Source organism: Electrophorus electricus, chromosome 23 (assembly GCF_041902795.1).
Source record: "Electrophorus electricus isolate QZ-2024a chromosome 23, ASM4190279v1, whole genome shotgun sequence".
In the NCBI taxonomy this organism is placed as follows: Eukaryota; Metazoa; Chordata; class Actinopteri; order Gymnotiformes; family Gymnotidae; genus Electrophorus; species Electrophorus electricus.
The window spans coordinates 9,373,387-9,398,125 of record NC_137519.1 but is presented as its reverse complement, the minus strand read 5'-3'; the positions used below and the strand labels follow the sequence as shown (position 1 = coordinate 9,398,125).

The following is a 24,739-nucleotide window of genomic DNA, read 5'->3' as shown; positions in this document are numbered from 1 at the left end:
AGGTTTATACATCCCACAGACAATATGCTGAAACCTCAGCTAATTCTTTATAGTCATATTATATGGCTGATTTGCTTGGTCCAGTATTTTATGAATATGAATAGTTTGTTGAATTTCTGTTATTGACCCCTAGGCAGATATTTCCTTGCTTTATAGATTTCATCTTAGCGTTACTTTCTTTACATATATTGTTATATCTTTTTATCCTCTTCATTAATCTGATGGATGCATACAGAAACTCTGAAAAAGAATACAGTGTGAGCAATCCTTTTCTACAGCACAAATATCAGAAACCATAGAATTTAGTACTCACACTATTGCACCCAGTGTTTAAAAATAGTGTATTACTTTCGTAATATTTTATAATATCATATTGTAATGATGTATGTGTTATGTACAGCTATGCAGTTGTAGCTCAGTAGTTAAGGTACTTGATTTGTCATTGGAAGGTTACTAGTTCAAGCCCCACTGCTGTCAAGTTATTACTGTTGGGCCCCTGAGCAAGGCCCTTAATGCTCAATTGCTCAAGTTGTCATAATTGTAAGTTGCTTTGGATAATAGTGTCAGTTAAATTCTATAAATGTATAGCCACTGTGTTAATGTACAGTATACTCTAATGAGATGCTGTCATTTGTAAATGGGAGCATGCAGGAACTAAGATTTGTGAGAAAGACTGCTTGAAACTGCTCTGTCCTCTCTAATTTACTCTCTGCTTGCTACTTTGACACCTTCCTGTTCTGTCCCTCTTCTAGGGTCATCTAGACTTTCTAGTGCACAGCAGAAGCTGTCAAGGGCAGGGTTCTTTTCCCTTTCTGCAGTGTGGTCTGTATTTTTAAAATCTGAAACCATCACATGGCTGTCGCTGAGGTGCTGTTAACACACTTGTGAAACAGAAAGGGCCACCATAATCTTCAACTCCTGGCCACTTTCCTTTTCCTCTTTCCACCAGTCAAACGTGCACCCTGCCACCCTGGCCCCCTCCTCTCTCCTCCCTGCCCTGCTAATCTAACAAGGAGAATTCATTAACCTTGCTGATATTCCCAGGCATGTGCCTGCAACTGTTGGTGGGTGCCAGAAGCCATCTGGTTATCATTCCTGTCTCGTTGGAGAGCCACGGGTGAGGGAATCCGGAGTTCATTTATTTATGAGTCCTGCCCTCTGCCCCATGCTGGGGTCAACGCCACGACACCCTTCGACAGTGGTGGGTAGGAGTGGGCAGGCTGAGTCCAGCTGGGGGCCAATCATTCGGACGCCCTGGACGGAGGTGCTGAAGCCTCTGCTGTTGACTGCACGACAAGGGTCACGGCACCAGGCTTAATTGGAATGGATGAGCTGGCAGACACGGCCTCATTATTTCATGCTGCTGAGAGGCGCCTCTCGGAGATGTTATTGCGCCATAAGAATTGAGACAATTGACAAAGGACGTTCCTGCTATCACTTGAGAATTTTGTGACAGTCGTCTCAGAAATAGTCCCTGAAAATTACATGGTGCAACTGTCTTCATTTGAGGGACATTATAGAGTGGATCAGCACATTCCTATCAGTTGTGTTTTACTCTACTTAACCACTCAATGCCTGGTAAAAAGCAAATTATTAGAGTGTCACAGTCATAAGGTACATATATCTACATCTTTCAATCCATTTTGCACTTTCTCATTTTAGTGCTCATCAGAGCATCCAGATCTGTTATCAGAAAAAGCAACTGGAATGGTTGTTTTGATTTCAGCCCTGTGCATTAGGGCTAGGCAGTCATTAGGCTGAGTCACCAGTGCAGTTCTGATTTAGGCAATTAAAAATAACACCACACTTCCAGTTTCCCATGTGATGCAATAGCCATGGAGTGTAATGCAAACACAACCACCGTCGCTTTAAGCTTGGCTTCGAGGGACGACCTTCAGGCCAGTGGGCTTGGCCACTGTTGCTTAAAACACAAAGGTTCAGCCCATTGAACCAGTAAGTGAATACTTTCCTGGACAATGAGTAATAACATTCTTAGCTCTGTCCCAGGGACTGTTTTACTGCACAATCCGTGCTACGTTACACAGAGCAGTTATCTGGTTTTATTTATTTATTTACTTTGTGTCCCACATCCATTTTAAATTAAACAGGCTTCTCGAACAATGCATTGTGCCAGAACATTAAACAGACAGGGTAACATGCTTTTTAATTTATTTCCTTGCCCACAAGTCATCAAATGAGAATTTCACTTTAAAGCAGGCAATTTGAAGAAGGCATTTACTAATTGTTTGGACCTGGAAGAGCTCCATTAGCTATTAAAGTAATTTTGTAGTGGGTCTCGGTACACTGGGGCATGTGTACAGTGAAGCATACAGTGAAGCATAGGTCCTCTATTGTGTGCTGCGTTGAGCCTTTGTTTCAATACTGCCTGCTTGGCTGCGATATGCCAGGGATTGGGGTGGTGCAGTGTAAACAGGACCATCCTGTTTTTCTGTGGATCTATCCAGTGGTGTCTTGGCTAAATGAGGATTTGATGCTAGTGTTGCTTGTGGATGACGTGAGCAGTGTAGCTGTATTTGGTCTGCTGATGTGACCATGATCTGTGAAATGTGTAGGATGGTTGTTAGTCTGGAACTGACATACATTTATTTATTTAGTTAGTTAGTTAGTTAGTTAGTTATCTGTCTGTCTGTCTTCCTGTCTTTCTGTCTGCCTATTTGTTTATTTATTTAGAGGGGTATGGTGCATTAACATGAGAGCAAATCCATATGTAAAGAAAAAATAGCACATGCACATGTTGAACTTATAGAAACTTTATTCCAGCAATACTATGTGAATGTATTCTAAACTGAGTCTAAGATGGCTATGCTTTTTACATCTCTTTCTAAAAGCAAGGTATGTATATTTCAATGTATGTTAGACAAAGAATGTGAGGTATTATCTTCTGAAACCAGAATGCCTAGTATTCAGCACACTGTGGCAGCCCTTGGTACTGGAATTTAGTCATTAGGGTAGAAATACATTCCATGTTTACCATAACATTGATAGGTGCTTTCAAAATGCTTACTGAAGTTAAGGTTAATGTTGGGGTCAGGTGCAGCCATAGCATCATTTAGTATTTAACCAGCCGTGTGTGTGTGTGTGTGTGTGTGTGTGTGTGTGTGTGTGTACTAAAGACTCCTTGATTTCTCTGTTCCAGGGTAATGAGCTCAGTGAATTTGGACAAGAGAGTCATGGCAATACAGAGATCCGCCAACTTCTCAGCCAGAAGTTACTCAAGTTGCTATGGAAACCAGAGGTAAAGCTTCTTTTGGTTTCCTTGTGTAATGAGACGTGATGCGTTGCCTTCAGAGGCTGAGTAAGGATACACTCCACACTGTGTTAGGAGAGCTAAGAGATTTTGCTTTGTCCTCCTCACTCGTGCCCAAAACCTCTGGCGTCCTCTTTTCAACCTCTCGCTATTTCTCTCTGTCTTTCTTTCTCTTTCTCTCTCCCTTTATCTCTCTTCTTCCCTCTCCCTCTCCTCTCTCTCTCCCTCTGTCTCCCTCACTTCCTCACTCTCTCTCTCCCCTCTCCCACTGTGTTTGCTCTGTGATTTCCCTGGGGAGACATCCTCCTGTCGGTCTCCCATGCCTTCAGCCACGTTGCTAAAATTACATGAACAGGTGGCCGGAAGGACGGGACAACAACAACCGCCTCACCGCTGATGCACCACTCACTCTCTGTCACTGCCCAATTACTCTCCAAATATAGACACATTAGTCACCTGCAAACACCTCAATCTCCAGCATGCGAGCTCACAACATTCTATAAAACCTAACATACCAGATTTTTTTTTTTTCTCCTTTCACAAAATCTAAGGCGTGTGCCACGTCAATCAGCAGATTCATCGCTGGATGAACTAGAAAATGCTCATGTGAATCACCCGGAGCTTGAGGCAGAATAGTAAGATGGCGGTCAGGCTCTCATTAGCCAATCAGAATCAGTGCAGCGTTCTGTCCCTTCACTGCCTCATTACCCCTTTTATTAATTAGCAGCATCTCAGCATCCTGCCAGTTTTAACCATGTGATTATCTGTCACAGTGATGTCTTTCAAACAGACATTGGCTGTGGAGATATATGAATGGTAGTGAACAACGAGGAGGAAATATGATGGTATCTGCTGTGCAGATAGCTACAGCAGTCAAACATCTTGCCCTAAAGGGGATTCAGTGTAAAAGGGTAAAAAGAGTGTACTCTCAGTTCACAATATAGATAACAATATTGTATTTTATTAGGTTACTATATTAAGTATATACAGTTCTGAACCCTTGAAATAACATGGTTAAAAGTGGTCTGAGTTATTTTCAAACAAAATTATTTGTTTGTTGTGTCACATGAATGTGATTTTTCAAAATGCCTACAAGACACCCATCTGAGATATCTGAGAGTAGACAGGGTGCATACATAAAAAAAGTCAATAAAAACTGATTTGTTAGAGAGTTAATTTGCATGTTGCAGCCCACATCAGTATTGCAAAGGCCAACACTGCAATAATGATCAGCAAAGAATATATTGGGCAACCTTAGTCTCCATCCTCCACCCATGCTGCATGCAGCATTTTCCGCCCTGCAGAACGGCAGAAGAGTTAGAACTAGACATCTAGCATCTGACGCTAGTCCTAGATTTGACTAATAGCTGGTGTCTCAGTTTGGCACTGAGGGTAGCCCTCATCTCCTCTCTCCCTGGCACACTTGATTCGAGCCGGGATAACAAAGGGCCACACATCAAGCGGGGTCCCTGACCAGCCGTGGCACCCTTCCGGCCCCCCGAGGCCCCTCTCCCGGAGCATGTGATAGATGAGCTGCCAGGCAAGACATTGGGCATGCGCTTCAGGACGCCGTTACACCAAAGGAGAGTGTAAAGGAGCAGACAGCTGACAGCCAGGTGGTGGCAGTGTCTGTGAGATGATGGTCCAGACCCAGACATGGTGCAACTGTACAACTGTCTCTCTCTCCTCCCTTCTCCATCTCTGTGGTATTGTTAATCATCCTTGGGTGAACCATGCCCCCCTCCAACAAGGGCAGCACACCAGGGCGATGCTCAGTGAGGAGTGGGGGAGTAAAAAGTAACACCAGCTGAAATGACCTCAGTTTTCATCTGGTGATTTACGAGCTCCTTTGCGCTGTTATTGAATACCATTATATGGCTGTGGGGAATAGCGAGTGCAGGGAATACATCAGTGTGGAGAGATGACCCTGATGGAGGGAAACGTCCTCACTCTCTCTCTCAGTATTGATGCCTCAAAGCACGCTCTCATTCCATGTGATTTTATTCAGTTGCCTGTTCTTCTGTGATAGTAAGAAAATGGTATCTGGCAAATGTGTAAATTATTCCTGATAACAGCGGATTTGGGCTTTTTGTTCAGTATTGGATTTTAAAAAGAATAAGACTATAATAAGACACTATCACATATCTTCTGGATTACACTTGTAAACAAGTTTTATGCTTATAGTTTTACACTACACACATAGGAGAGACAGCTTGAGTCCAAGGGAATACGTGAAGAGCTTGTCAAAATGTTATTTATAACCACCAGATAGTTGTTAATTTTTTTTTTTTTCTCACGTTTCATGTTTCGCGCATGGTGATTCACAGGCCTACTCCGAGCTGCTGCTTGCGAGCTCTGCTCCTGCTCTCTTGCTCCTGGCACTGAGGCCAGTGAAGAGGCTAGCCAGGAGGCTAGCGGAACGGCGGCCCACAGCACGGCAGCCGCTGGCCCTGGGGTCCCCAGGTCTGTGCGGTCTGAGCAAGCCGCCCCCACTCTGAGTGGGTGGCAATGCCAACGCCACCATCCACACCAGCTGCAATTAGACAGAATAATTTTAAAACCGGCTGCGGCAGGCAGTCCAGATCAACCGGGCAGATGGGAGGGGGCAGACTGATAGTATCTCACCCGCTCCCTGCCAAAGAGCTGTTTCCCTCTCACTTCAGTCGCACTCAGGAACACCCAGGACTGTATGAATTTTGATTATTTGCTTTGCTGGAGTGTGAGAGATTGCTTTTAGAAATTGCGTCGTATGTGTAGAAGCTTGAAGAAATGTTCATCTCTACTCTTTCCTGAGCCTGTAATTGCCTTACTTTTCCATTAGATTTACACAATGTTTTATGGCCCTTATTCTCATGGATAATGAATTTATAAACAGCTTGGTGGGTGCCGTATGTGATTACACATAGAAACCGTTACCCATAAATGACCCTCAAGCACATCCTAAAGAAAGCCTGCTTCCCCGCCTCATGTAGCGTTGATTTGTGGCCAACTTCAGGGCAGCTCATGCCTCTTGCATCTCTCACACCTCTCTTGGGCTTGCGCCTACTCACAGACCCAATTTCTCCAGTATGGATCCGACGTCTGCCTGGGCCTGTGCTCTTGAGGGATAGGGGGAGCAGCAGCACTCTTTCTCTATCTCTCTCGATCTGTCTTAACGTCTCAGTTTTTCTCTCTCTCTCTACATTTCTCCCCCTCTTTCTCAGTCTCTCGTTCTTTTCCTCTCCAAATGAAGTCAGCAGGAAGCCGCATCCAGTCAGCTGTCAGGGTTAGGGATCTCCCCGGAGAGGGAGCACCTCATGGAACAGAGCAGCACTACTCCAGGAACCACAGCCCCCAATGCCGGAAATAGGGAGGCTGTGGGAGACTGGGAAACAGAAGAGACTTGGGAAAGCACTGGACAGAGGGGGAATGACAGAGACCGCATCTGAAAGCCTGACTTTGTCTTCTTGCAGTATAAAGGACAGGCCAACCTACACGTGTTTGAGGACTGGTGTGGTTCTTCAGTGTCTCAGCTCAGGAAGAACCTCCACTTTCCCCTCTATCCTCATGTAAGACATTATTGTGAATACATAAATACATGTGTGTGTGTATACAAATGTATTTGCATATGCACCTTTGCAACATACTTGGTATGTATGTGTGTGTGTGATTGGCATCCCTTTGCTGTTTAAAATTGTAACTGTATATTCACTATCTGAATAAAACAGCCTCGTTTGCCGGATTGTATGTTCAAACTGCAAATTGCAGTCCTCGGGCTTCTCACCTCTGCAGTCTATGACTAATAGTCAGGGCTCCCATTTACTGGTGCTCATAATGTAAGCAAACTGATTTGGTGGTGTGAATATGTGGAGGGCATTACTTGGGGCTAAGAATAGATGCAGTGGGTAATATTTTATTTGCTTTTTTTCTTGGAGGCACGGACCACAATAAAGAAACTAGCTGTGGCTCCAAAGTGGAAAAACTACGGCCTGCGGATCTTCGGTTTTATTCATCCATATAAAGATGGTATGTTTTGGCTTATGTGTTACAGAGCAATGAAACTACAGATGCTGACATGGAGAGTTTTCTGCACCCACACCCACACACACACACACACACACACATATACATAAACACACACAACCACAAATGGTGAGTGCTATTTTGTGTTTGTGTGTGTGTGTGTGTGTGTGCTGGTGGGCAGACTTGAGGAGCATTAGAGTTTTGAACAAAGTGCTAGCTGCAGAAAATGTAGTGAACGTGACCGTGTTTTCCCCTCAGTCTGTACCACACACACACACACACACACACACACACACACACACTCATATTTATGGAGTATTCCTGAATCAAACTGAATAAGGAACTGCTGATGTAAATTGCCCAGTATACATCTGTGCATATTTTTGTGTGCAGCTGGGGGGACTGAAGTATTCATAACTGCACAGGTGGATAGTGGGTAAATGATTGTTCAGAAAAAAATCCCCTGTGTGTGTGGATGTGTGTGCATGCATGTGTGCACGCCTGTGTGTGGTATATTTTTCATTTCTCATCTGGATTCCCCTGCAGGAGATTTCCAGTTCGCTATAGCTTCTGATGATAACTCAGAGCTGTGGCTGAGCTCTGACGAGAATCCCCTCAATGCTAGGCTCCTGGTGTACGTGGGACGGGTTAGTACTGGACATTATACAAACCATTATTAACCTTACTGCAAACAGTTATTTTCACGCGTTGCTGTTGTCATTTTGTATAGCTATTATATAGCTCTCAGATGTTTAATACTGTAATTGTGAACTAGTACATTTTTGAAAAGCTAATTTCAACCAACTAATAAAGTGCCATTTGGTTGAAATGAACTTTTCAAATCTCCAATCTTGAATTAATACGAAGTATCTTATGCTAATTCTATCAACTTGGCTATTGGTATGGGTTTTTTTTTTTCTTCTGAGCAGTACAATGCAGTATCACAGTATTTGCACTGTATGGTGCAAGATTGCACTGTATGTTGCATTCAGAACACAGTGTTAAAATGATAATGATAATATCCTTATCATTGCTATGCTTTATGGTTCTTTAAACTGCAAATAACCTTAAAGAACTGAAAATTGTTTGGTTGTACCCAGAATTACCCAGAGTTACTTTAGGTCCTTTTTTAGGGACAGAATGCATTTTGCATCCAGTTGGGAATGGCCCCTTATATTTTCTCTGTGCTTTGCCAGTAGCGCTGAGCAAACAGAAGTTTTCCTGTATCTGTCAGTGTGGGTGAGGAGGGAGTGAGAATGAGATTGGAGGCAGGGAGAGGAATACCGCAGCAGAAAGTGCTGCTCTTGGACTCCATTTGGTTACAGTTACAAATTCTTGTCCCATTTAGTGTTTATTAGGTGTTGCATTTTTCTGTATTTACATGGTAGCAAATAGTGTCGCTAGTATAGGTTACACCAAGAAGTGGGTAACTGACATGTGTCTGATGTCTTTGCAGCATGGATCTGAGTGGACCGCTCCGGGTGAGTTCACCAAGTTCAGATCTCAGACCTCCAAATCTGTTCAGTAAGTACAATTAAGACATACATACCAATATATTTATAGTGATAGTGTGTTAATGTTGCCTTTTTTCACAAGTTTGACTTTAGGTTTCATCTGTACTGTAATGTTGTATGTTGTAAGTCATATTGATTGGTGGAATCTTCACTCAAGCCAATAGCATAATACTGCACTTGGAGAACATCACCTTCATCACCATGTAACTGTGCCATGTGTCTTTTTCACCATTGCAGAAAGAGGATTAATAACTCACTTGTGATTTCTGGTAAAGGAAAGACTTGTTAGTGTTTTGTGGGCTATTGGCAGTTCATGACATGCAATGAATATAAATCCACCTAGTAAATCTCCAACTCCTAATTCGACACAGCAAATACGCCATATTTGAATACAGTGAACACTGATCCCTAAGTACCATGTGTGATTTAATTGTTTGAAAATGAAATATTCCGAAATGTTGGCATTTATTGAGAGTTTAAATGTTTTGTGCCTGTGTGTTTGTTAATAAAAGAAGAGGCAGATTACTGAGGAAGAGATTGCTGTAAGTGGAGCTTTTGGGGCCACTCATCCCCCACTGAAGCCATAATTTTTGTCATTCTTTGCTGCTTTCAATTTAATAGGACTCAACATCATTCAATTTTTATTTGCTCTTCCCAAAATTTCATCTCTACATCTATGCCAGAGAGAAAGAGAAGTACTCAAAATTTCAGTGAAGTATGCAAGATTTCCAGAGAAACAGGACATTTTTGACAGAGGTCTTTCAACATCTAGTTCTAGAAAGTGAGACTAGTTTATTTTACAGTAGATGATAACACTCACCTTCATCACCATGTAACTGTGCCATGTGCCACTGTGCCATGTGTCTTTTTCACCATTGCAGAAAGAGGATTAATAACTCACTTGTGATTTCTGGTAAAGGAAAGACTTGTTAATGTTTTGTGGGCTATTGGCAGTTCATGAAATGCAATGAATATAAATCCACCTAGTAAATCTCCAACTCCTTAATCGACACAGCACATACACCATATTTGAACACAGTGAACATTATGAGGTGATTCGTTAGAGCTGAGCATAGTGGGCTACTTTTTAATTGCTCTTGTCACTTTTTGTATGCGATGTTGCTTGCTGTGGGACTTGAGCTTTGGGGCGAGTAGCAGGTACCGGCGACCCAGTGGATTGATCCTTAAAGTGAGACTGCGCACACACGACTCAATATCCATATGTTGTTAAATGCAGAACACGTTCCCTGGGACAGGCAGGCTATGGGTCCGGCAGGCTATGGCTCGTGTGCCACTCAGTCACTTCCTCTCAACTCGGTTCCATCGCTGGTGATAGCAGTGCACATCTCCTTCTTTGTCACCTTAAACGAATTATTTTGAGAAATTTACTGAACAATTAAAAATGATAGTTTAATGCTGCAGTCAAATGGGATATTAGTTGTATGATGACTACATTTTGAACTACACCAAACGCAGTTTACTTTGGGAAGTGCCCGAAATAAAGAACCTTGAGCCAATATGTCCTTGTCAAGATAGCAAGCTTCTGTAAATGCCAATGGATGGTTCTGCCTAGCATAAAGGAGTTATTAAGTCCTTAACCAAAAATAATGACTTATTTATCATGTTCTTCACTAGAATAAAGTCACAGCATTATTCACAGCATAGTTCTTCAGTGGGTTCAAATTACACCATTTAAAGAGGTCAAAAACTAAATCAAATCCTAGATTTATACTGGCTTGTAAAACCTCTTTAGCATAAACAGAACTGAAATGTTACTGCATCTGCCCTAAGACACATTGTCAGAGAAAACAAACTGGAGGGGACCCACTGAAGCAGAGATTCATCTCTGCGCATGTCTTATTTTAAAACAAATGAGACCATTTGTTGTCTTTTTGACTATTTTGTTTGATCAGTTATAGTCAGGGTGAGAGGTTTCCTCCATGGTTTAAATGCTGACAATGCTTGACTCAATGTAGCAAAATAAACTCTTTATGTTCAGAGTAACAGGAGATGATCGTTTTTGACCTTATCACCCAACTCCAAGCATTTCACTGAGACATATCTCTCTCTCTCTCTCTCTCTCTCTCTCTCTCTGCCTCTCTCTCTCTCTCTTGCTCTCTCTCTCACTCTCTTTCTCTCTCTCACACTCTCACTCTCTCACACTCTCTCGCTCGCTCGCTCTCTCTCTCTCTCTTTCTCTCACTCACTCTCTCTCTCTCACACACACTCTCTTTTCCTTTTTTACTTTTTTCTCTTTGTCTCTTCCCATTTTATCTTTCTCTGTCTTCATTTCTTTCTCGCTTCTTTCTCTCATTCTCCCCTCATCTTCCTCTCACCCACTCCTTATTTCTTTCTCTTGCTTGCATGTATTGTTATGTTTCTCTGTCTCTATCAGCTCTATTTAGTTTGATGTCATTCAGACCACTGTGTGCCTTATAGCCTAATGGGTCAGGCCTTACAGAACAAGGCGACGGCCTGTCTGATCTGAAATTTCCACTGTTGCCAGGCAGAGTCATGAGCTAATGAACCACAGTGGAAAGTCCAGAAAAAAAGAGACACCTGACTTGAAACTAGGAATATGTTTTTAAAAAGGAGGTTATACAGAACAGAGATAACATGAAAAAAATGCATACCTGAATAAATGTCAAGTTTACAGGAGATATGAAAATGTCACAAGTTCTGTGTCTTTATTTGTAGAGATTGAAATATATGTGTAAACAGATCTCGCCAACTGTGAACATTCATTTTGTGTGTGTGTGTGTGTGTGTGTGTGTGTGTGTCTGTGTATGTATGTGTGTGTGTGTGTGTGTGTGTGTGTGTGTGTGTGTGTGTGTGTGTGTGTGTGTGTGTGTGTGTGTGTGTGTGTATGTGTGTGTTTATATTCAGTATTTACTCATGTCAAATACAGGTCCTGTTCTGTTCTGTCTTTTGGAGCTGCATCCAGAAATGGATAAAAGTCTAGAGCCTGAATAAACTGGAGTATTAAAGAGGCTTGCTGCTCCATATTATTCTTTGTCATTTGTTATCACAATATTAGCTTTTGAAATACCTACATTACAAATGATAATGCAACAAGGAAAGGAACCTCCATCAAATACCATTTTATTAATGTGTGCTGTGAGCATACTGACCGATCTCAGATATTCCAGATGAGTGTTCTGTTTTCTGATCGGTTTTGAGGAGTCAAGACACTTATCCAACAATAAATAATTTTTGGCCAAATAGTCAAGACATCACTGGTTCTGCTGTGTGGTTTTAATACATTGTAAATAAGCACATACACAATTTATGTGAGTTTAATATGAGCCTATTAACATAGCCTCTAAAATAACTAACACGAAAGTATTAAATGTTTCCCCCATTTCCTGCTAATGCATTACTGCAAGAATCATCGATTGTATCTCTTATAAGAGATGTAATCAGTTTTACACTGCAGAAACCAAGTCTTACTGATTATTTTATTGAAGACCTTTGGACCATCAGAATTAAGGATTTCTCATTTCCAGTAGCAAGGCATTTTAATGCTAATGAACATTGCATGGCTAACATATCTGCTTGCATTGACAATTGTTGCTCTGGCAACAATGAAGTCAGGAAACTTTAGCTATGTCTGAATTTACACCAACATACTTTTTAGTGTTCTATTAAGACTGTCAACCATTTTGTAGTGTTGTCCGAATTCTTAGTGGATAATTCAGTTTTCCTACATAGTTCACTATATTATTACCCATATTACATCATAAATAAAGTGAACAACTGATGTACACTACTTACGGGCAAAGGTACCACAATGCATAGCAGTTTCCTATGCTAGACATGAGTGCTGTAGTTAGTAAGATTGCAAGTTGTACAGACATGACAGGTTCAGTACCAATATTTATTAATAAAATGAAAAATGGACATATCTGTAGAGTTCGATATTATTAAAGTCACAACATAAATTTGAAGCTATAAAACATAGCTAAACTGCCTTATTTCAGTGTGTTATATTTGTACAGCTAGTCTACTTACTCTTGATGTTCTGGAAAGTTTACACAAAGAAAGGTTGCAGTGATATATTTCCAGTGCAAGCTAGTGTTGTTGGAATTCTGTCTGCTGTCCCTCTTATTGGTACCCTATGTAGTGTTCTATATAGAACTGCCTTTGTAGTTGTAAAAGTCATCAATACAACAGTTATAGAGTTTTGAGAGGGAACTTCCCTTGTTTGCCAAAGTAGACTGAAAATGCTACACCACATGAACAATGAGATAAAGCACGTAACCCAGTGTTACTAAATAGAGTTCAGTACCAAGAGTTCCATACAACCTATACAGAAAGCAGAGGTCCATAGAGGTCCAGTTCTAATCGCACTTCAGAGGTCTTGCAGAGGTAGTATAAAGGAACAAGTCCACCAAAATGTCAAGGAAAAATCTGCAGGAGAATTTGAGAGCCGAATTTTCCACGTGAAAAGTTTCACCTAGGCTGTTGTCATCCCTCTCTTTATATTGTCTGCCAGTGTCCAGTAGGCACATGTCATTGAAGGGCAGACACCACAAATAAGTATAATAATATCTGCGAGATGGATGTGTTGTCTAGTGTCTCGAGTGGACCTTAGCTGTATATACACAGGATGTTACAGAGTGATTAGTGACTGAGTAATCGAGTAGACATTTCAGACACAGCTTTAAAGAGAAAAAACTGAGCTACACTCATGGAACTTTAGGACCAAATGGAATAAATGTTATGAATTAAACATCTACTGTTTTGAACATAAACTGGTTTCACCTCCAAGAACTTCAGAAGCACTTTGTTAGCACAGAGGCCACTTTGGACTAAAAATCAAAGGCTCTAAAGATTTTTTTTCATTTTGTTATGCTGTCAGCAAAACCTACAGTCATTATTTACTCATTCTATGGTATAAGCCATCATATTGCTGAAAGTCACTCATTTTGGTATGCGCTGTATACGCACCGAATCTACCTCTCTCTGAAGAGTGAACCTTCAGCAAGGGGAGAAAGGGAGAGAAATGAATAATACTCTTCAAAGAGACGTGGGATTCTATACAGTTGTGGTTTTTTAGGGAGCTTTATATTGTTTGTTATGCAGTAATCATGCCACAAAATGTACAAATTATGAATGCGAACAAATTTTCCCTTTGTTGTTTTTCCCATCTTTATTAAGAAGGATTTAATGCAGTTAACAACGTCCGTAATAAGTCAGCCTGAATAGACGATTCTGGTCTTCAGTTGATTTGACAGACAGAGAAAGCATAACAGAGAATTAGAAAGCTAGAGATGGCTTGGTAGAGAGAGATTTTGCTTGTCATTCTTATCCTGGGCAAGGTTAACTTAGAAGCTGACAATTAGCCCCTGCCCATAGCATTAGGGCATACTGAGTATGGATGTGCAATTATTGTAATTGCTGTACTAGCTGAGCTGTGACTCATCAGAGAGAAGGGCTCAGGCATCTTGAGGTTTTCAGACAATCTGACATATTACCAGGAGGACAGAGAAGAGCAACTGCATCTCTGCATTTAGACAAATCACACTATTCCCTCCTGCATTACCTCTCTGCTTTCATCAGTCAATCCACCTCAATTACCGAGAGCAACTTTTTCAGATGTAGCCAGGCAATTAGTCTGCCAATTAAAAGTTCATTGTACCTCTTTCTCTCTCTCTCTCTCTCTCTCTCTCTCTCTCTCTCTCTCTCTCTCTCTCTCTCTCTCTCTCTTTAGTTAATTCACTTGTACTCCTATTGTACTCTGACTCCCTGTATATGCTGTTTGTCACTTCATCTGGGCCTCCAGCCTACATTTGAGTGATTTTCTCTGGTTCTTCAATTGTTCCATGCACAGCAATCCCCAAATGGCTCATATGAGATTCAACTTTGGCCCTGCTTACCTTTCATTGGACACCTTCTCTGTCAGCCCCGCCATCCTCCACCCCTGACAGTCATTCTGTGGGACAAATAGATTGTGTAAATTACATTGTGTTTGGCTTTTGTAACCTTGCTAGGTCTTCACTTTTCTCATTGCAGTCCTAGTCGCAAGTCTCTTATGCTTCCCACTCTCTTCCAGTACTGTTGTTTATTTGTACTGACCTAGTTAGCTTGTCCTGTGAACCTGCATGTGGATTCTTGCAGTGTTATACTGTCAGCCTCTTCTGTCAACCACTCTGTGCACATTCCTAATAAGATACTACACTATTGCTCCACTACACTGGGGGTTTTCATCATGTGATTTGTTTTTGATTTACACACACACACACACACACACACACACACACACACACACACACACACACACACACACACACACATTCTCTCTCATGCTAAATTCTTTTGAATATCTCCTGGTGTAAACAGCTAACTTTAAATAAGATATTCCACGTGTCCTCATGTATGATGTCAGTGTGCGCATGCAGCATGCCTGTTTTTCTACTATCTGTGTTCATGTTGTTCAGGGATGTCTACTCAGATGGACTTCTTTTCTCTCACCCGGCCTCATTTTCTGCCTGTAATCTAAGCTGTATTGAGAATCGTAGTTAGCCGCTTTCATCAAAAGATGTGCATCAGCAAATGGCAAACTAGAATCAAAAGACAAGGAGTGTGGGGGAGGGGTTTTTTGGCTCCTGCAGTTTGGGCTGTGTGGGTGTGTGTAGGTGTGTGTGTTTTTGGGTTACTGCTTAGTGAAATTTCAAAGGTTTCAGAGGAGAAAAAAAACTCACTGTCAGCTGCACTGTATAACAAACCCTTTTTATGGCCAGTGGCAATAATGATGTTAAAGAGAAAAAGGTCACATTGAAGGGTTACGACACAACCATTGGCCTAAGTAATTTGGGCACATTATTCAGTTTTGATGCTATGCTTCTTTAGGAGACTCTGTCAGCTGGCGCGGTGGCCTTCAGCAGTTTGTGTGAGTCGTCAGGAGACTTTGAAGTACAGGAAAACAAAGTAATGCTTAAGACCTAGTCTGACAATGCTCAAAATGGCAGGCTGGGTATTATTACTACAATCACACAGGCTAATAGCTAACAGGGCTGTGCCTAATAAAATAATTCAATATGTTCACTGTGCTCTGTGTGGGTATATGTGGTTTGATTATTCCTGATTTGAGGTTGATTATCTTACTAAATGTTTGATTGACCTTGTTCTCAGGATGCTAAACTGCGTCTTGAGCATAGAGTCTCTTCAGGCCTTTTGTTGGTTCGGCTTGGGTGCATGTGCCCCGAGAGAGTGAGTGTCGTGTGCCACCTCGTGTGATACATAGGTTGCATGAAGGATATACCACTTGTGCCTTATCTGGTGTGTCTGGCTCAAAGTGTTACTCATGTGCCCCAATCCCAGCCATCTGTCTGCCACTTTGTCTAGATGGTTTGCTTTTTCGTTCCGTCTATGTTCTCATTTGTAGGTTATGTTCTCTTCCCAGCAATCTGCTGAGCTCCAGAAGGAAGTGAATAGGAAATTATTTGTTCCAAATGTGGAAGAAAATAAATGCAGCCTTTCCCATTCATCTCCAGCATCGGCAAACCAGAGCGCCGCAGCTCACCACACGGTCTCAGGCGGCTCGGAAGCAGCCGTGACCCAGCTGCGCTTTGCTGGATTGTGCCCCAGTGCATGCCTGTGACCAGGGGGGTTCTCTGGGCAGATGCTGATGCTGTCTCTGGCCTCGCCAGGGCTGGCAGGTGCCCAGCAGATGCTTGTCCCGCTCTACTTCATGTCACGCTTCCCTCAAGACTCCCAGAGTTCCTTAACACAGCAAGAAGAGAAGCATTACGCAGCCCTTTCCTCTTCCTCCTTACCTCTCTGACCACACCCCTCACTTCCCTGCCCCTCCACCCACCGCTTTACATCTTTTTCAGACTGACGTGTGTTTTCCCTGTCTTCTCTTTCTCTGCCTCTCTCCCTGACCCCCCCCCCCCCAACAGCCTGATGTCCTGCAGGCGCTACTACTTTGAGATTTTGCACAAGCAGGATGACAAGGGCTCAGACCATGTGGAGGTTGGGGTAAGTTTAGTAGTATAGGACTAACACAAGTACACATTGGCCATAACAAATATAGAAAAAAAAGGCTACTGTGGGGTCAAATTAACATTGCGTTTGGTGCTAATTTAAAAAATGCAATCTTGTATAAGACCACTAAAATCCTGAGGGATTTATGTAGCACCTTATTATTTCCATTTCATTCAACAGGAATGTGGTTTGCTGGATTACTATTCCAGTTGCATTTATCATATGATTTTTTATATCAAGGTCACAGCGAAATAAACAGAATGAATTGCTGAATGCCTCATAAACTGGTGCTGTGAGACTGTTCATCTTACTCCGATTCCACTTTTCAATAGCTTAATTATGCTGTCTTTTCTTCTCATGCTTTATTTATTTGGTGTCTGTGCTTTCTTCCTCTCTCTCTTTCTCTCTCTCTCTCTCTCTCTCTCTTTCTCTCTCTCTCTCTCTCTCTCTCACACACACACACACACACACACACACACACACACACACAGACACACACATCCATCCCCCTTGCTCTCTCACTCCAAAACAGCATTATTTAAAACAGAGGTTAATAAGAGACATGTAGCAGGGGGCAAGCTAAAAAAAAAAAATTAATTTGCATAGAAGGCCTTCAAGTTGTTCCCGGGCAACCTGAGCTACCACTCTGCGCAGTGCAAAACCTATCATATATTACACAGTTAAAGTAGCTATATGCATACAAACCAGGCTGTATTGTAACTCCTGACCCATGAAAGCCCTTCTCCATACTGCTGCTCCCGACACTGCTGCATCCTTGAATGGGCACAGGGATCTGTGATAACACACTCATGTCAGCGGTGCACCCAGAGAGCTCTGAATTTAGCCATTGTGCCTCCATGCTTTTATTGGTGAAGAAGACGTGCGGAGCCTGAGCCAAGCACTCTGATAGTGAAGAAGTGTAAAGGAAACAAACAGATAGATGGAAAAAGATGAGAGAGAGAGAGAGAGAGAGAGAGAGAGAGAGAGAGATGAATAGGAAACGAATCCTCGATTTCAGACCAGCCATGCGTGAATGAATCAGAAAGGCAGTGACAGGAAAAAAGCATGAAGCTCAAATGGCAGGCATCTTGAAGCTGAATGAATTTCCTTATCCCAGAAAGGAGGAAAGATTAATGAAATGAGATTGGGGTTTATTTTATGAGATTGTGCTTTATATTAATGTTTCCTTCTGACTTCATACAACTTATTCGACTAGTTTTATTGTATGTTAAAATTTGCCTAAAGAAAGAGGACCTAACCTTGAGACACAGAAGAATGGACACATGGATATCTGTATCTGTTCGGGAAAACAGAATTTATCCTGCTGTTCGTTCCCTGCGAACCCTTTGGGAAAAAATTGAGATAATTTGTATCCTCAAATCATCACCCGTATCACTTAACCACTTTATGAAAATTTCTCTTTGATGAATTATTGATCATATGTTAGAAACTATGCTCGAGGGCACCTCACTCAAAATGTGGCTCAAACACAGTATGAACATGACAGCCTGATAACGGCCAGCCAGGGTGGGGTGGTTTAGTTCTAGCCGTGGACTTCATGTTGAAGAGCTTGGTAAGTGCAGTAGCTGCAGCACTGATCACGTTCTACAGAAAGATGGCCAGGCTTTTTTGAAGAAGAAGAAGAAAAGCAAAAGATTTCGCTGTGTGCCTGTTCTGTTCTGCGCGAATGTGTCACTGGGTGCCTTCCCTGGAGCTCACCCACACCAGCCTTGTTTACTCCTAACAGACTTCATAAGGCTGGCAGTGACCCTCATACAGAGTCCAAAGAGCTGCCGCTGACCTAACTTTAGAATGGCTTTGGCAAACAGGCTAAACGGCCCCGTCCACAAAGTTCCTGTTAGCAGAGCTGAGAGGCAGTGCGGCTTCACTCTGCATTTTATCTGCACTAAAAGGAGACGAGGAGGAGGTTCAAAGAAATGAGAGGGGCAGCATGAATAAATTCATGGAGTTCCTGAGTCAAAGGAAGCATTTTGAGCTCTCCTTCAGGAGTGGTGAAACTGTCATGGGCTCAGCTCTCTCTCTCTCTCTCTCTCTCTCTCTCTCTCTCTCTCTCTCTCTCTCTCTCTCTCTCTCTCTCTTTCTCTCTCACCAAAAGAGAGAGCCCTAATTAGCCATGGTGACCATGAGATATCACTGATTTAACAGACTCCTTAATTACAAGTGCAGTGGAGCCACTGAATTCATTCTTGAATCTTTTTCCATTTTCTGTGCTAACATGCCTTTTCTCAGTCCTGTATGCAAAATGTCTGTGAGGAATGAAATGTTTCATATACAGTATGTTGTATAGACTAGCATGTGTGTCATACTAAAATCAGTAAGCCAAAACTTTATTAGTATGTAAAAGCTGGTATATTTTCACGTAACTATACAATAACATTGAAATAACCAACAAATATACACTCATGAATGTACTTGATTTTTACAGACCATTTGCATTTGGCCCTGCAGCTACAGATACAGCTACAGCCCTGTGTGCTTGTAATGTGAGATGCCTTCTCAGGGTCCTATTTAAGTCTCAGAAGTAACACCCCTTTAGCCTCCTGGAGAGTTGCGCTCTTGGGCGCTATGTAAAAACTGTCACCATGCTTCCTTCTGAACTGCGGGGGAACAAACTTAAAGCCAGCCGAATCTTTCCGGCGTGATGTACCCCATGGCAACCGTTAAGGACAGTGCAGTTGTTCAGCAGTAGCGCGGGACAGGATCTGTGCTTTGCTTCTGAAGAGGCGGAGTTTCGGGAGGAAAGAGTCGCTGATGCAATGGGTGCAACACGTTAGAAGCGCACAAGCCGACATGGTGTGGCGTGGAAGAACGGGCATATCCGTAGGCTTGATGGTGTGCATGTCAAAGCCGGTCTTCCCGTTTGGCCCTGCTTGCGTTTGAAGCAGCTGGCATAAAGAGCTTCGCTTGCCGAGCGGAATGCCCACAGAAAGGCTCCATGCTTGAACTGTTCCATGTGGAACATGTTCACAAAATGGAGAACCTGAAATGAATCCTCACCAAACCCCAGACACGCACACTACGGTGGATTAGAGACAAACCGCCAGTGCTGAACACCTACAATGTTGAACACCCACAGTGTTATGGTTAAGGCCAGCATGACATGATAAACACTGTTAAAGATAATTTAGTGGGCCAGTATATTATTTGCACCACTGGTAAGACCTGTTTGCAGTTTAAGCCCTTCCCCCTAACACTTTGTGTTCAATTTGTTCTTCAGCCTGTAGCAGGTTAGATGATGTATGTGATCGGTGGCATGCACAGTGAACATGCAGCGTATCGAGAACAGCAGGCTTTAAGCTGCTGTTAACGCTCTGTCTGGCTGTCAAATTTTGATTCAAATTCATATGTGTGTCTAGCGCTTTTTCATCCAGCGTTATCACAAAGCAGCTTTACGGAGAATCCAGGTCCAAGCCAGTAATGAGCAAGCCAATGGCAACAGAGGCAAGGAAAATCTCTATAAGAAAGGAGGAAAGTTGATAGGAACCAAAGATTAGAAAGGGAAACCTATCTTCCCCCGTCCAACACTGGATGGCCATCTCAAGTTTTGAGTATTATGCAGTGTGTGTGTGTGTGTGTGTGTGTGTGTGTGTGTGTGTGTGTGTGTGTGTGTGTGTATGAGTGCATATGTACAGGTGCATGCACACTTGTGTATGTTCGCTATTTGTGTTTGTGTTTGTGTGTGTGTGTGTGTGGGTGTGTGTGTGTGTGTGTGTGTGTATGAGTGCATATGTACAGGTGCATGCACACTTGTGTATGTTCGCTATTTGTGTTTGCGTGTGTGTGTGTGGGTGGGTGGGTGTGCACATGTGTATTTTGGCTATTTCTTTGTGTTTGTGTGTGTTTGTTTTCCTGTTGCGTATGGGAAAGACCATGTTAGGGTCCATGGGTTTCTCATATCCTGACACTCTACTTTAGTTGCACTCTATTGATTCCCGAAAAGCAAGCCAGACCTTGAGAAACATAAACTGTGCACAGCAAAAAAGGCAATACTAAATGCACTGAGACTTACTCTGTATTGTGTGTGCGTGTGTGTGTGTGTGTGTGTATATCTGTCTCCATACACATACCCAATCGATATGCTGAATTGGTGTTCTGCTTTCTATATTATGTAGTGTTGTCTGCGCTACACACCAGCCATGACAATGTCTCCGCCCCCTCAATAGCCCTCTTCTTTGTCTCCTTCACTTTTCAATACTATCACTGTATCACTTCCAGAATACACCAAACGCAGCAGCTGTAACAGTAAGTGAAATGGACCAGACTTCAGAAAAGACATGCATGTGAGAGAGAGTGAGAAACCTTGTGTGCATGAGTCTAAGGTCTGTGGTTTTGGGCAGTGTAATTAGAGTTTTTTGTTCTCATAAATGACCTGTCTCATGCGATCCCAGGGAGGCTAAGAAGAAGTGATGTAGTAATTGCATGGGCTCTTTAGAAGAATTGCTGCCTGTCGGTCTAACAGCTATTTTAAGTGCCAGAGCTATCACTGAAGACTACACTGAGCTAAAGGCAATAAAAGACTCCTGACATTTGTGTCTTCTCTTCTTCTCTTCTCTTGTTCTCTCTCTCTACCCCTCTCTTTCAGTGGAGGCCATTTTTGCCTGGTCTGAAGTACGATGTCATCGACTCAGCCTATATTTCTTTGTACACAGGTAATTGTCGCTCCCTGCATCTTTCTTGTCCAGCTGTGAGTGGTAGCAAGAGCACTCCGAGTCTCTTCAGCAGCAACGAACCTCCCAGCATGTGAAAAATATCTGGGGGAGGACCAGGGCAGCCCGAGACAAGGGCAGGGGGGTGGGGGGGGGGGGTGGATCAATGTTGCAGGTCCACATTGACAGTGTGGTTTGGAAAAGCGTTTTCACTCAATACAGTGAGTGGTGCGAGTTGACAGACAGGCTGTGTTCTCGAGAACTGTGCTGAGTGCGTGCGTCAGACTGTGTGTTATGAGCACTGTGAGTGCTCCTGCACTTTGTTCCCTTATCTGTGCTTACACATGTTCACACCCCTCCCCCCCACACACATACACACACACACACACACACACACACACACACATACATGCATCGCCTTCCATCACCTTCCACCAGTAAGCAAGGGACATACACTCATGCGTGCCTTTACCCAGCAGCCAAAAAAGCATGTGCCTACGATCCAGCTTTGGCTTGTTTATAAAATGATTTTAGATGAGAGTGAGTTTCTCTCTCTCTCTCTCTCTCTCTCTCTCTCTCTCTCTCTCTCTCTCTCTTTCTCTCTGAATCCTTGCTGAAGTTAACAAGCTGTGGGAAAGAGGGGTGTGCATTAGCTAACACAGCCAGGCCGCCCCCACTCACAGAGAATGGTGCGTAAGGTGTAGTATGCTCTCCCCATCATTAATCATCCAGACTGTTCCTTCAGAGAGGTCTGCACAGAACACACACACATGTGTATGTGTGTGTGTGTGTGTGTGTGTGTGTGTGTGTGTGTGCACCTGTATTTGCAGCCAATCAATATGACTAATTAAAATGTGTTTTCATCAGTGGTCATTCGAGCAGACACATGTGAGAGCTCTCATAACATTGGGGGGGGGGACCTTAATGAATAGTGACACTTCACATGCACCCCCCCCACACACACACACACAGCAACACACTCTGACTTATATACACACCCACACCCACACATAATCAGTGCATGTTTCGTTACCAATAAGTTAAACTCCCAGCAAGCATGTTAAGGAGGGGAAGTAGAAGATCTCAGGTCCATCTCAATAAACTTCAGGCCAAATACACCGTAGCAGTGAGACCTGGACACAGAGTTTTCCCAGAGAGGCTCCAACAAGAGCCTTCTTGATGTCCTAGAAAGAGCGTTAAAGTGCAGTGATGAAAATCAGGTTTAATTTGTAAACCATCACGCTGCGTACCCTCTTTGCAGTTCACAGAAATTACCAGATTCCGTTGACAGTTACTGCACGCGTCTTTGACAGAGCAGAGCTGTCGACGCTGTTCTGGCTGGCTGCCACTCTTTGGGCTGAAGCTGTCTCCACCGCTCTCACCTTGCCTTCCACCTGCCTCTTTACACCTCTCCCACAGATGAGTCCGGCCTGAAGATGAGCAGCGTGGCCCACGTTCCCCAGACCTTGGCCAGCCACACAAGCACTGTCCAGGAGACCCCCGGCCCAGAGACGCCAGCTGCAGATATGCTTAAACCAGACGCACGGGACACTTTCTACAAGAGTGTGTATTCCTCTCTCTCCTTTTTTGTATGTGCACGCTTCCCATAAAACAGGATTACCATACTGTGGAAAAGTATGACTGTTTTTTTTCTATACAGATTCTATGTTTTGTTTTGTTTTTTTATTTATGCTCTGTTATTCTCAGTCCTGCTTCCACGTTATCGCTAACACAGTTGCTGCCAGGCTGCAACCCCTCCTCCACTCTACCCAGTTTCATTTGTTCACCTTCTTTTCTTCCGTTCTCTCAATGGACGTGTCATTGCATGTTCACTGGGGTCCACTCCGACACAGAGTTACAATATCCCCGGCACAATGTCTGCATAATGACCTTAAGCTGTCTGTAGGTTGGATTGATGCAGATCGGCTCTAATTTGTGGCCGGCACGGCCTGTCCGCTGGGGCAGCCTCCAACCGCATACATACTAATGCAGGCTCGGCCAGTGGAGTGTGTGCTCCGCAATGCTCTGGCAGGCTTACTCATTCCAGGGACGTATTGAAAGATTAGGACCAGTGCAGTGTCAGATAAGGCCATGGCTTAAAATACAAAGCCTGCAGAGGAAAAGGGATTTTGTTCTTAATTCAATTGTTTTATAAATATCCTCCTCTTTAATGTCTTCTTGAATTAATATTATCAGGAGTTTGGTGCAACATAAAAATGTAAAATGGACATTTTTATGAGATACTATTCAAGGGGATGGCATGGCTCTCGTCTTAGGTATTATTTTAAAAGTACGTTCTCTTCCCTTAGTCCCCATGATAGATCGGTCCAGGGTGGAGAAGGTCCTGCCATCCTGTCTCTATTCCCCTACCTACATAGTGAAGGACTTCCCTATCGCCCGCTACCAGGGACTTCAGTTTGTGAGTAGCCCTGGGTCTGAGCTGACACTTGTCCTGACCTACTGAAACACAGGCTACAGTGTTTTTTCCTGTATTTCCTGGACTGGTTTTAGATTTTTATGCTGATGTACACGAAATCTGAGAAATTCAATTAATTGCCTACATATTGATTAGCACAAGAGATCAGATTACATTGTGATCAGCAAAGTCAGTCATTGAGTTTCAGTTGGTCATGGATGAAATGAGTAAATATCGCCCTCTATTGTCTATTACTGGTCATTACCTGACAAACCAAGCTTTTGTTTACGCTCCTTGTGCAAAACACAATTATTTAAAGATGATTTCTAGAAATTATTTCTGGAATATTTGTATGTTATTATTGTATTTTTTTCCCAAAAATATAATGCTGACTTTGGTCTGCCTTCTTTGTTCCTTTTAGGTGTATTTGCCCTATGTCTATCCCAATGATTTCACAAGACTAACTCATATGGAGGGAGAAAATAAGTGTTTCTATCGGGAATCCCCTGTGTACCTAGAAAAGTAAGGCTATCCAGCAAATACATTGTGAAAACCTTCCTACCAGGAATGTTAAATTTGTGAGTAATGTGAGTGTGTAATCTTACTGTAAAACATCCCCTCACCTTGTGGTCTGTGTGCATGTGGTACATCGTAACAGGTTTGGCTTCTATAAATATATGAAGATGGATGAGGAGAAGGACGATGGGCCTGTATTCTTTCCAAACCCTGATGGTGTGTTGTGAAGCATAGCAAACACAGTTACAGGAAAGAATTTTGTTGTAGTCTTTTTGATATGTATTAATTTATACATGGAATTGTGGGTAATGGGGACATCAAAGGCAGGGTTGTTGATTACTGCCAAAAACATATGTGTTTGTGTGTT

General features: G+C 42.8%; 1 protein-coding gene across 2 annotated transcripts in view; it reads left to right on the top strand.

Annotated features, from left to right (window-relative positions):
* Positions 1–24,739, top strand: part of b4galnt4b (beta-1,4-N-acetyl-galactosaminyl transferase 4b) — a 52,102-nt gene that overhangs the window by 22,471 nt on the left and 4,892 nt on the right. For both annotated transcript variants that reach the window (XM_027013797.3, XM_027013796.3), the window contains exons 4-14: positions 3,158–3,256; positions 6,721–6,816; positions 7,183–7,273; positions 7,817–7,917; positions 8,727–8,794; positions 16,689–16,767; positions 21,377–21,443; positions 22,860–23,003; positions 23,750–23,859; positions 24,278–24,378; positions 24,515–24,588. In XM_027013797.3, coding sequence (XP_026869598.2) covers positions 3,158–3,256; positions 6,721–6,816; positions 7,183–7,273; positions 7,817–7,917; positions 8,727–8,794; positions 16,689–16,767; positions 21,377–21,443; positions 22,860–23,003; positions 23,750–23,859; positions 24,278–24,378; positions 24,515–24,588 — 1,030 coding nt within the window. The remainder of the gene's footprint in view (positions 1–3,157; positions 3,257–6,720; positions 6,817–7,182; positions 7,274–7,816; positions 7,918–8,726; positions 8,795–16,688; positions 16,768–21,376; positions 21,444–22,859; positions 23,004–23,749; positions 23,860–24,277; positions 24,379–24,514; positions 24,589–24,739) is intronic.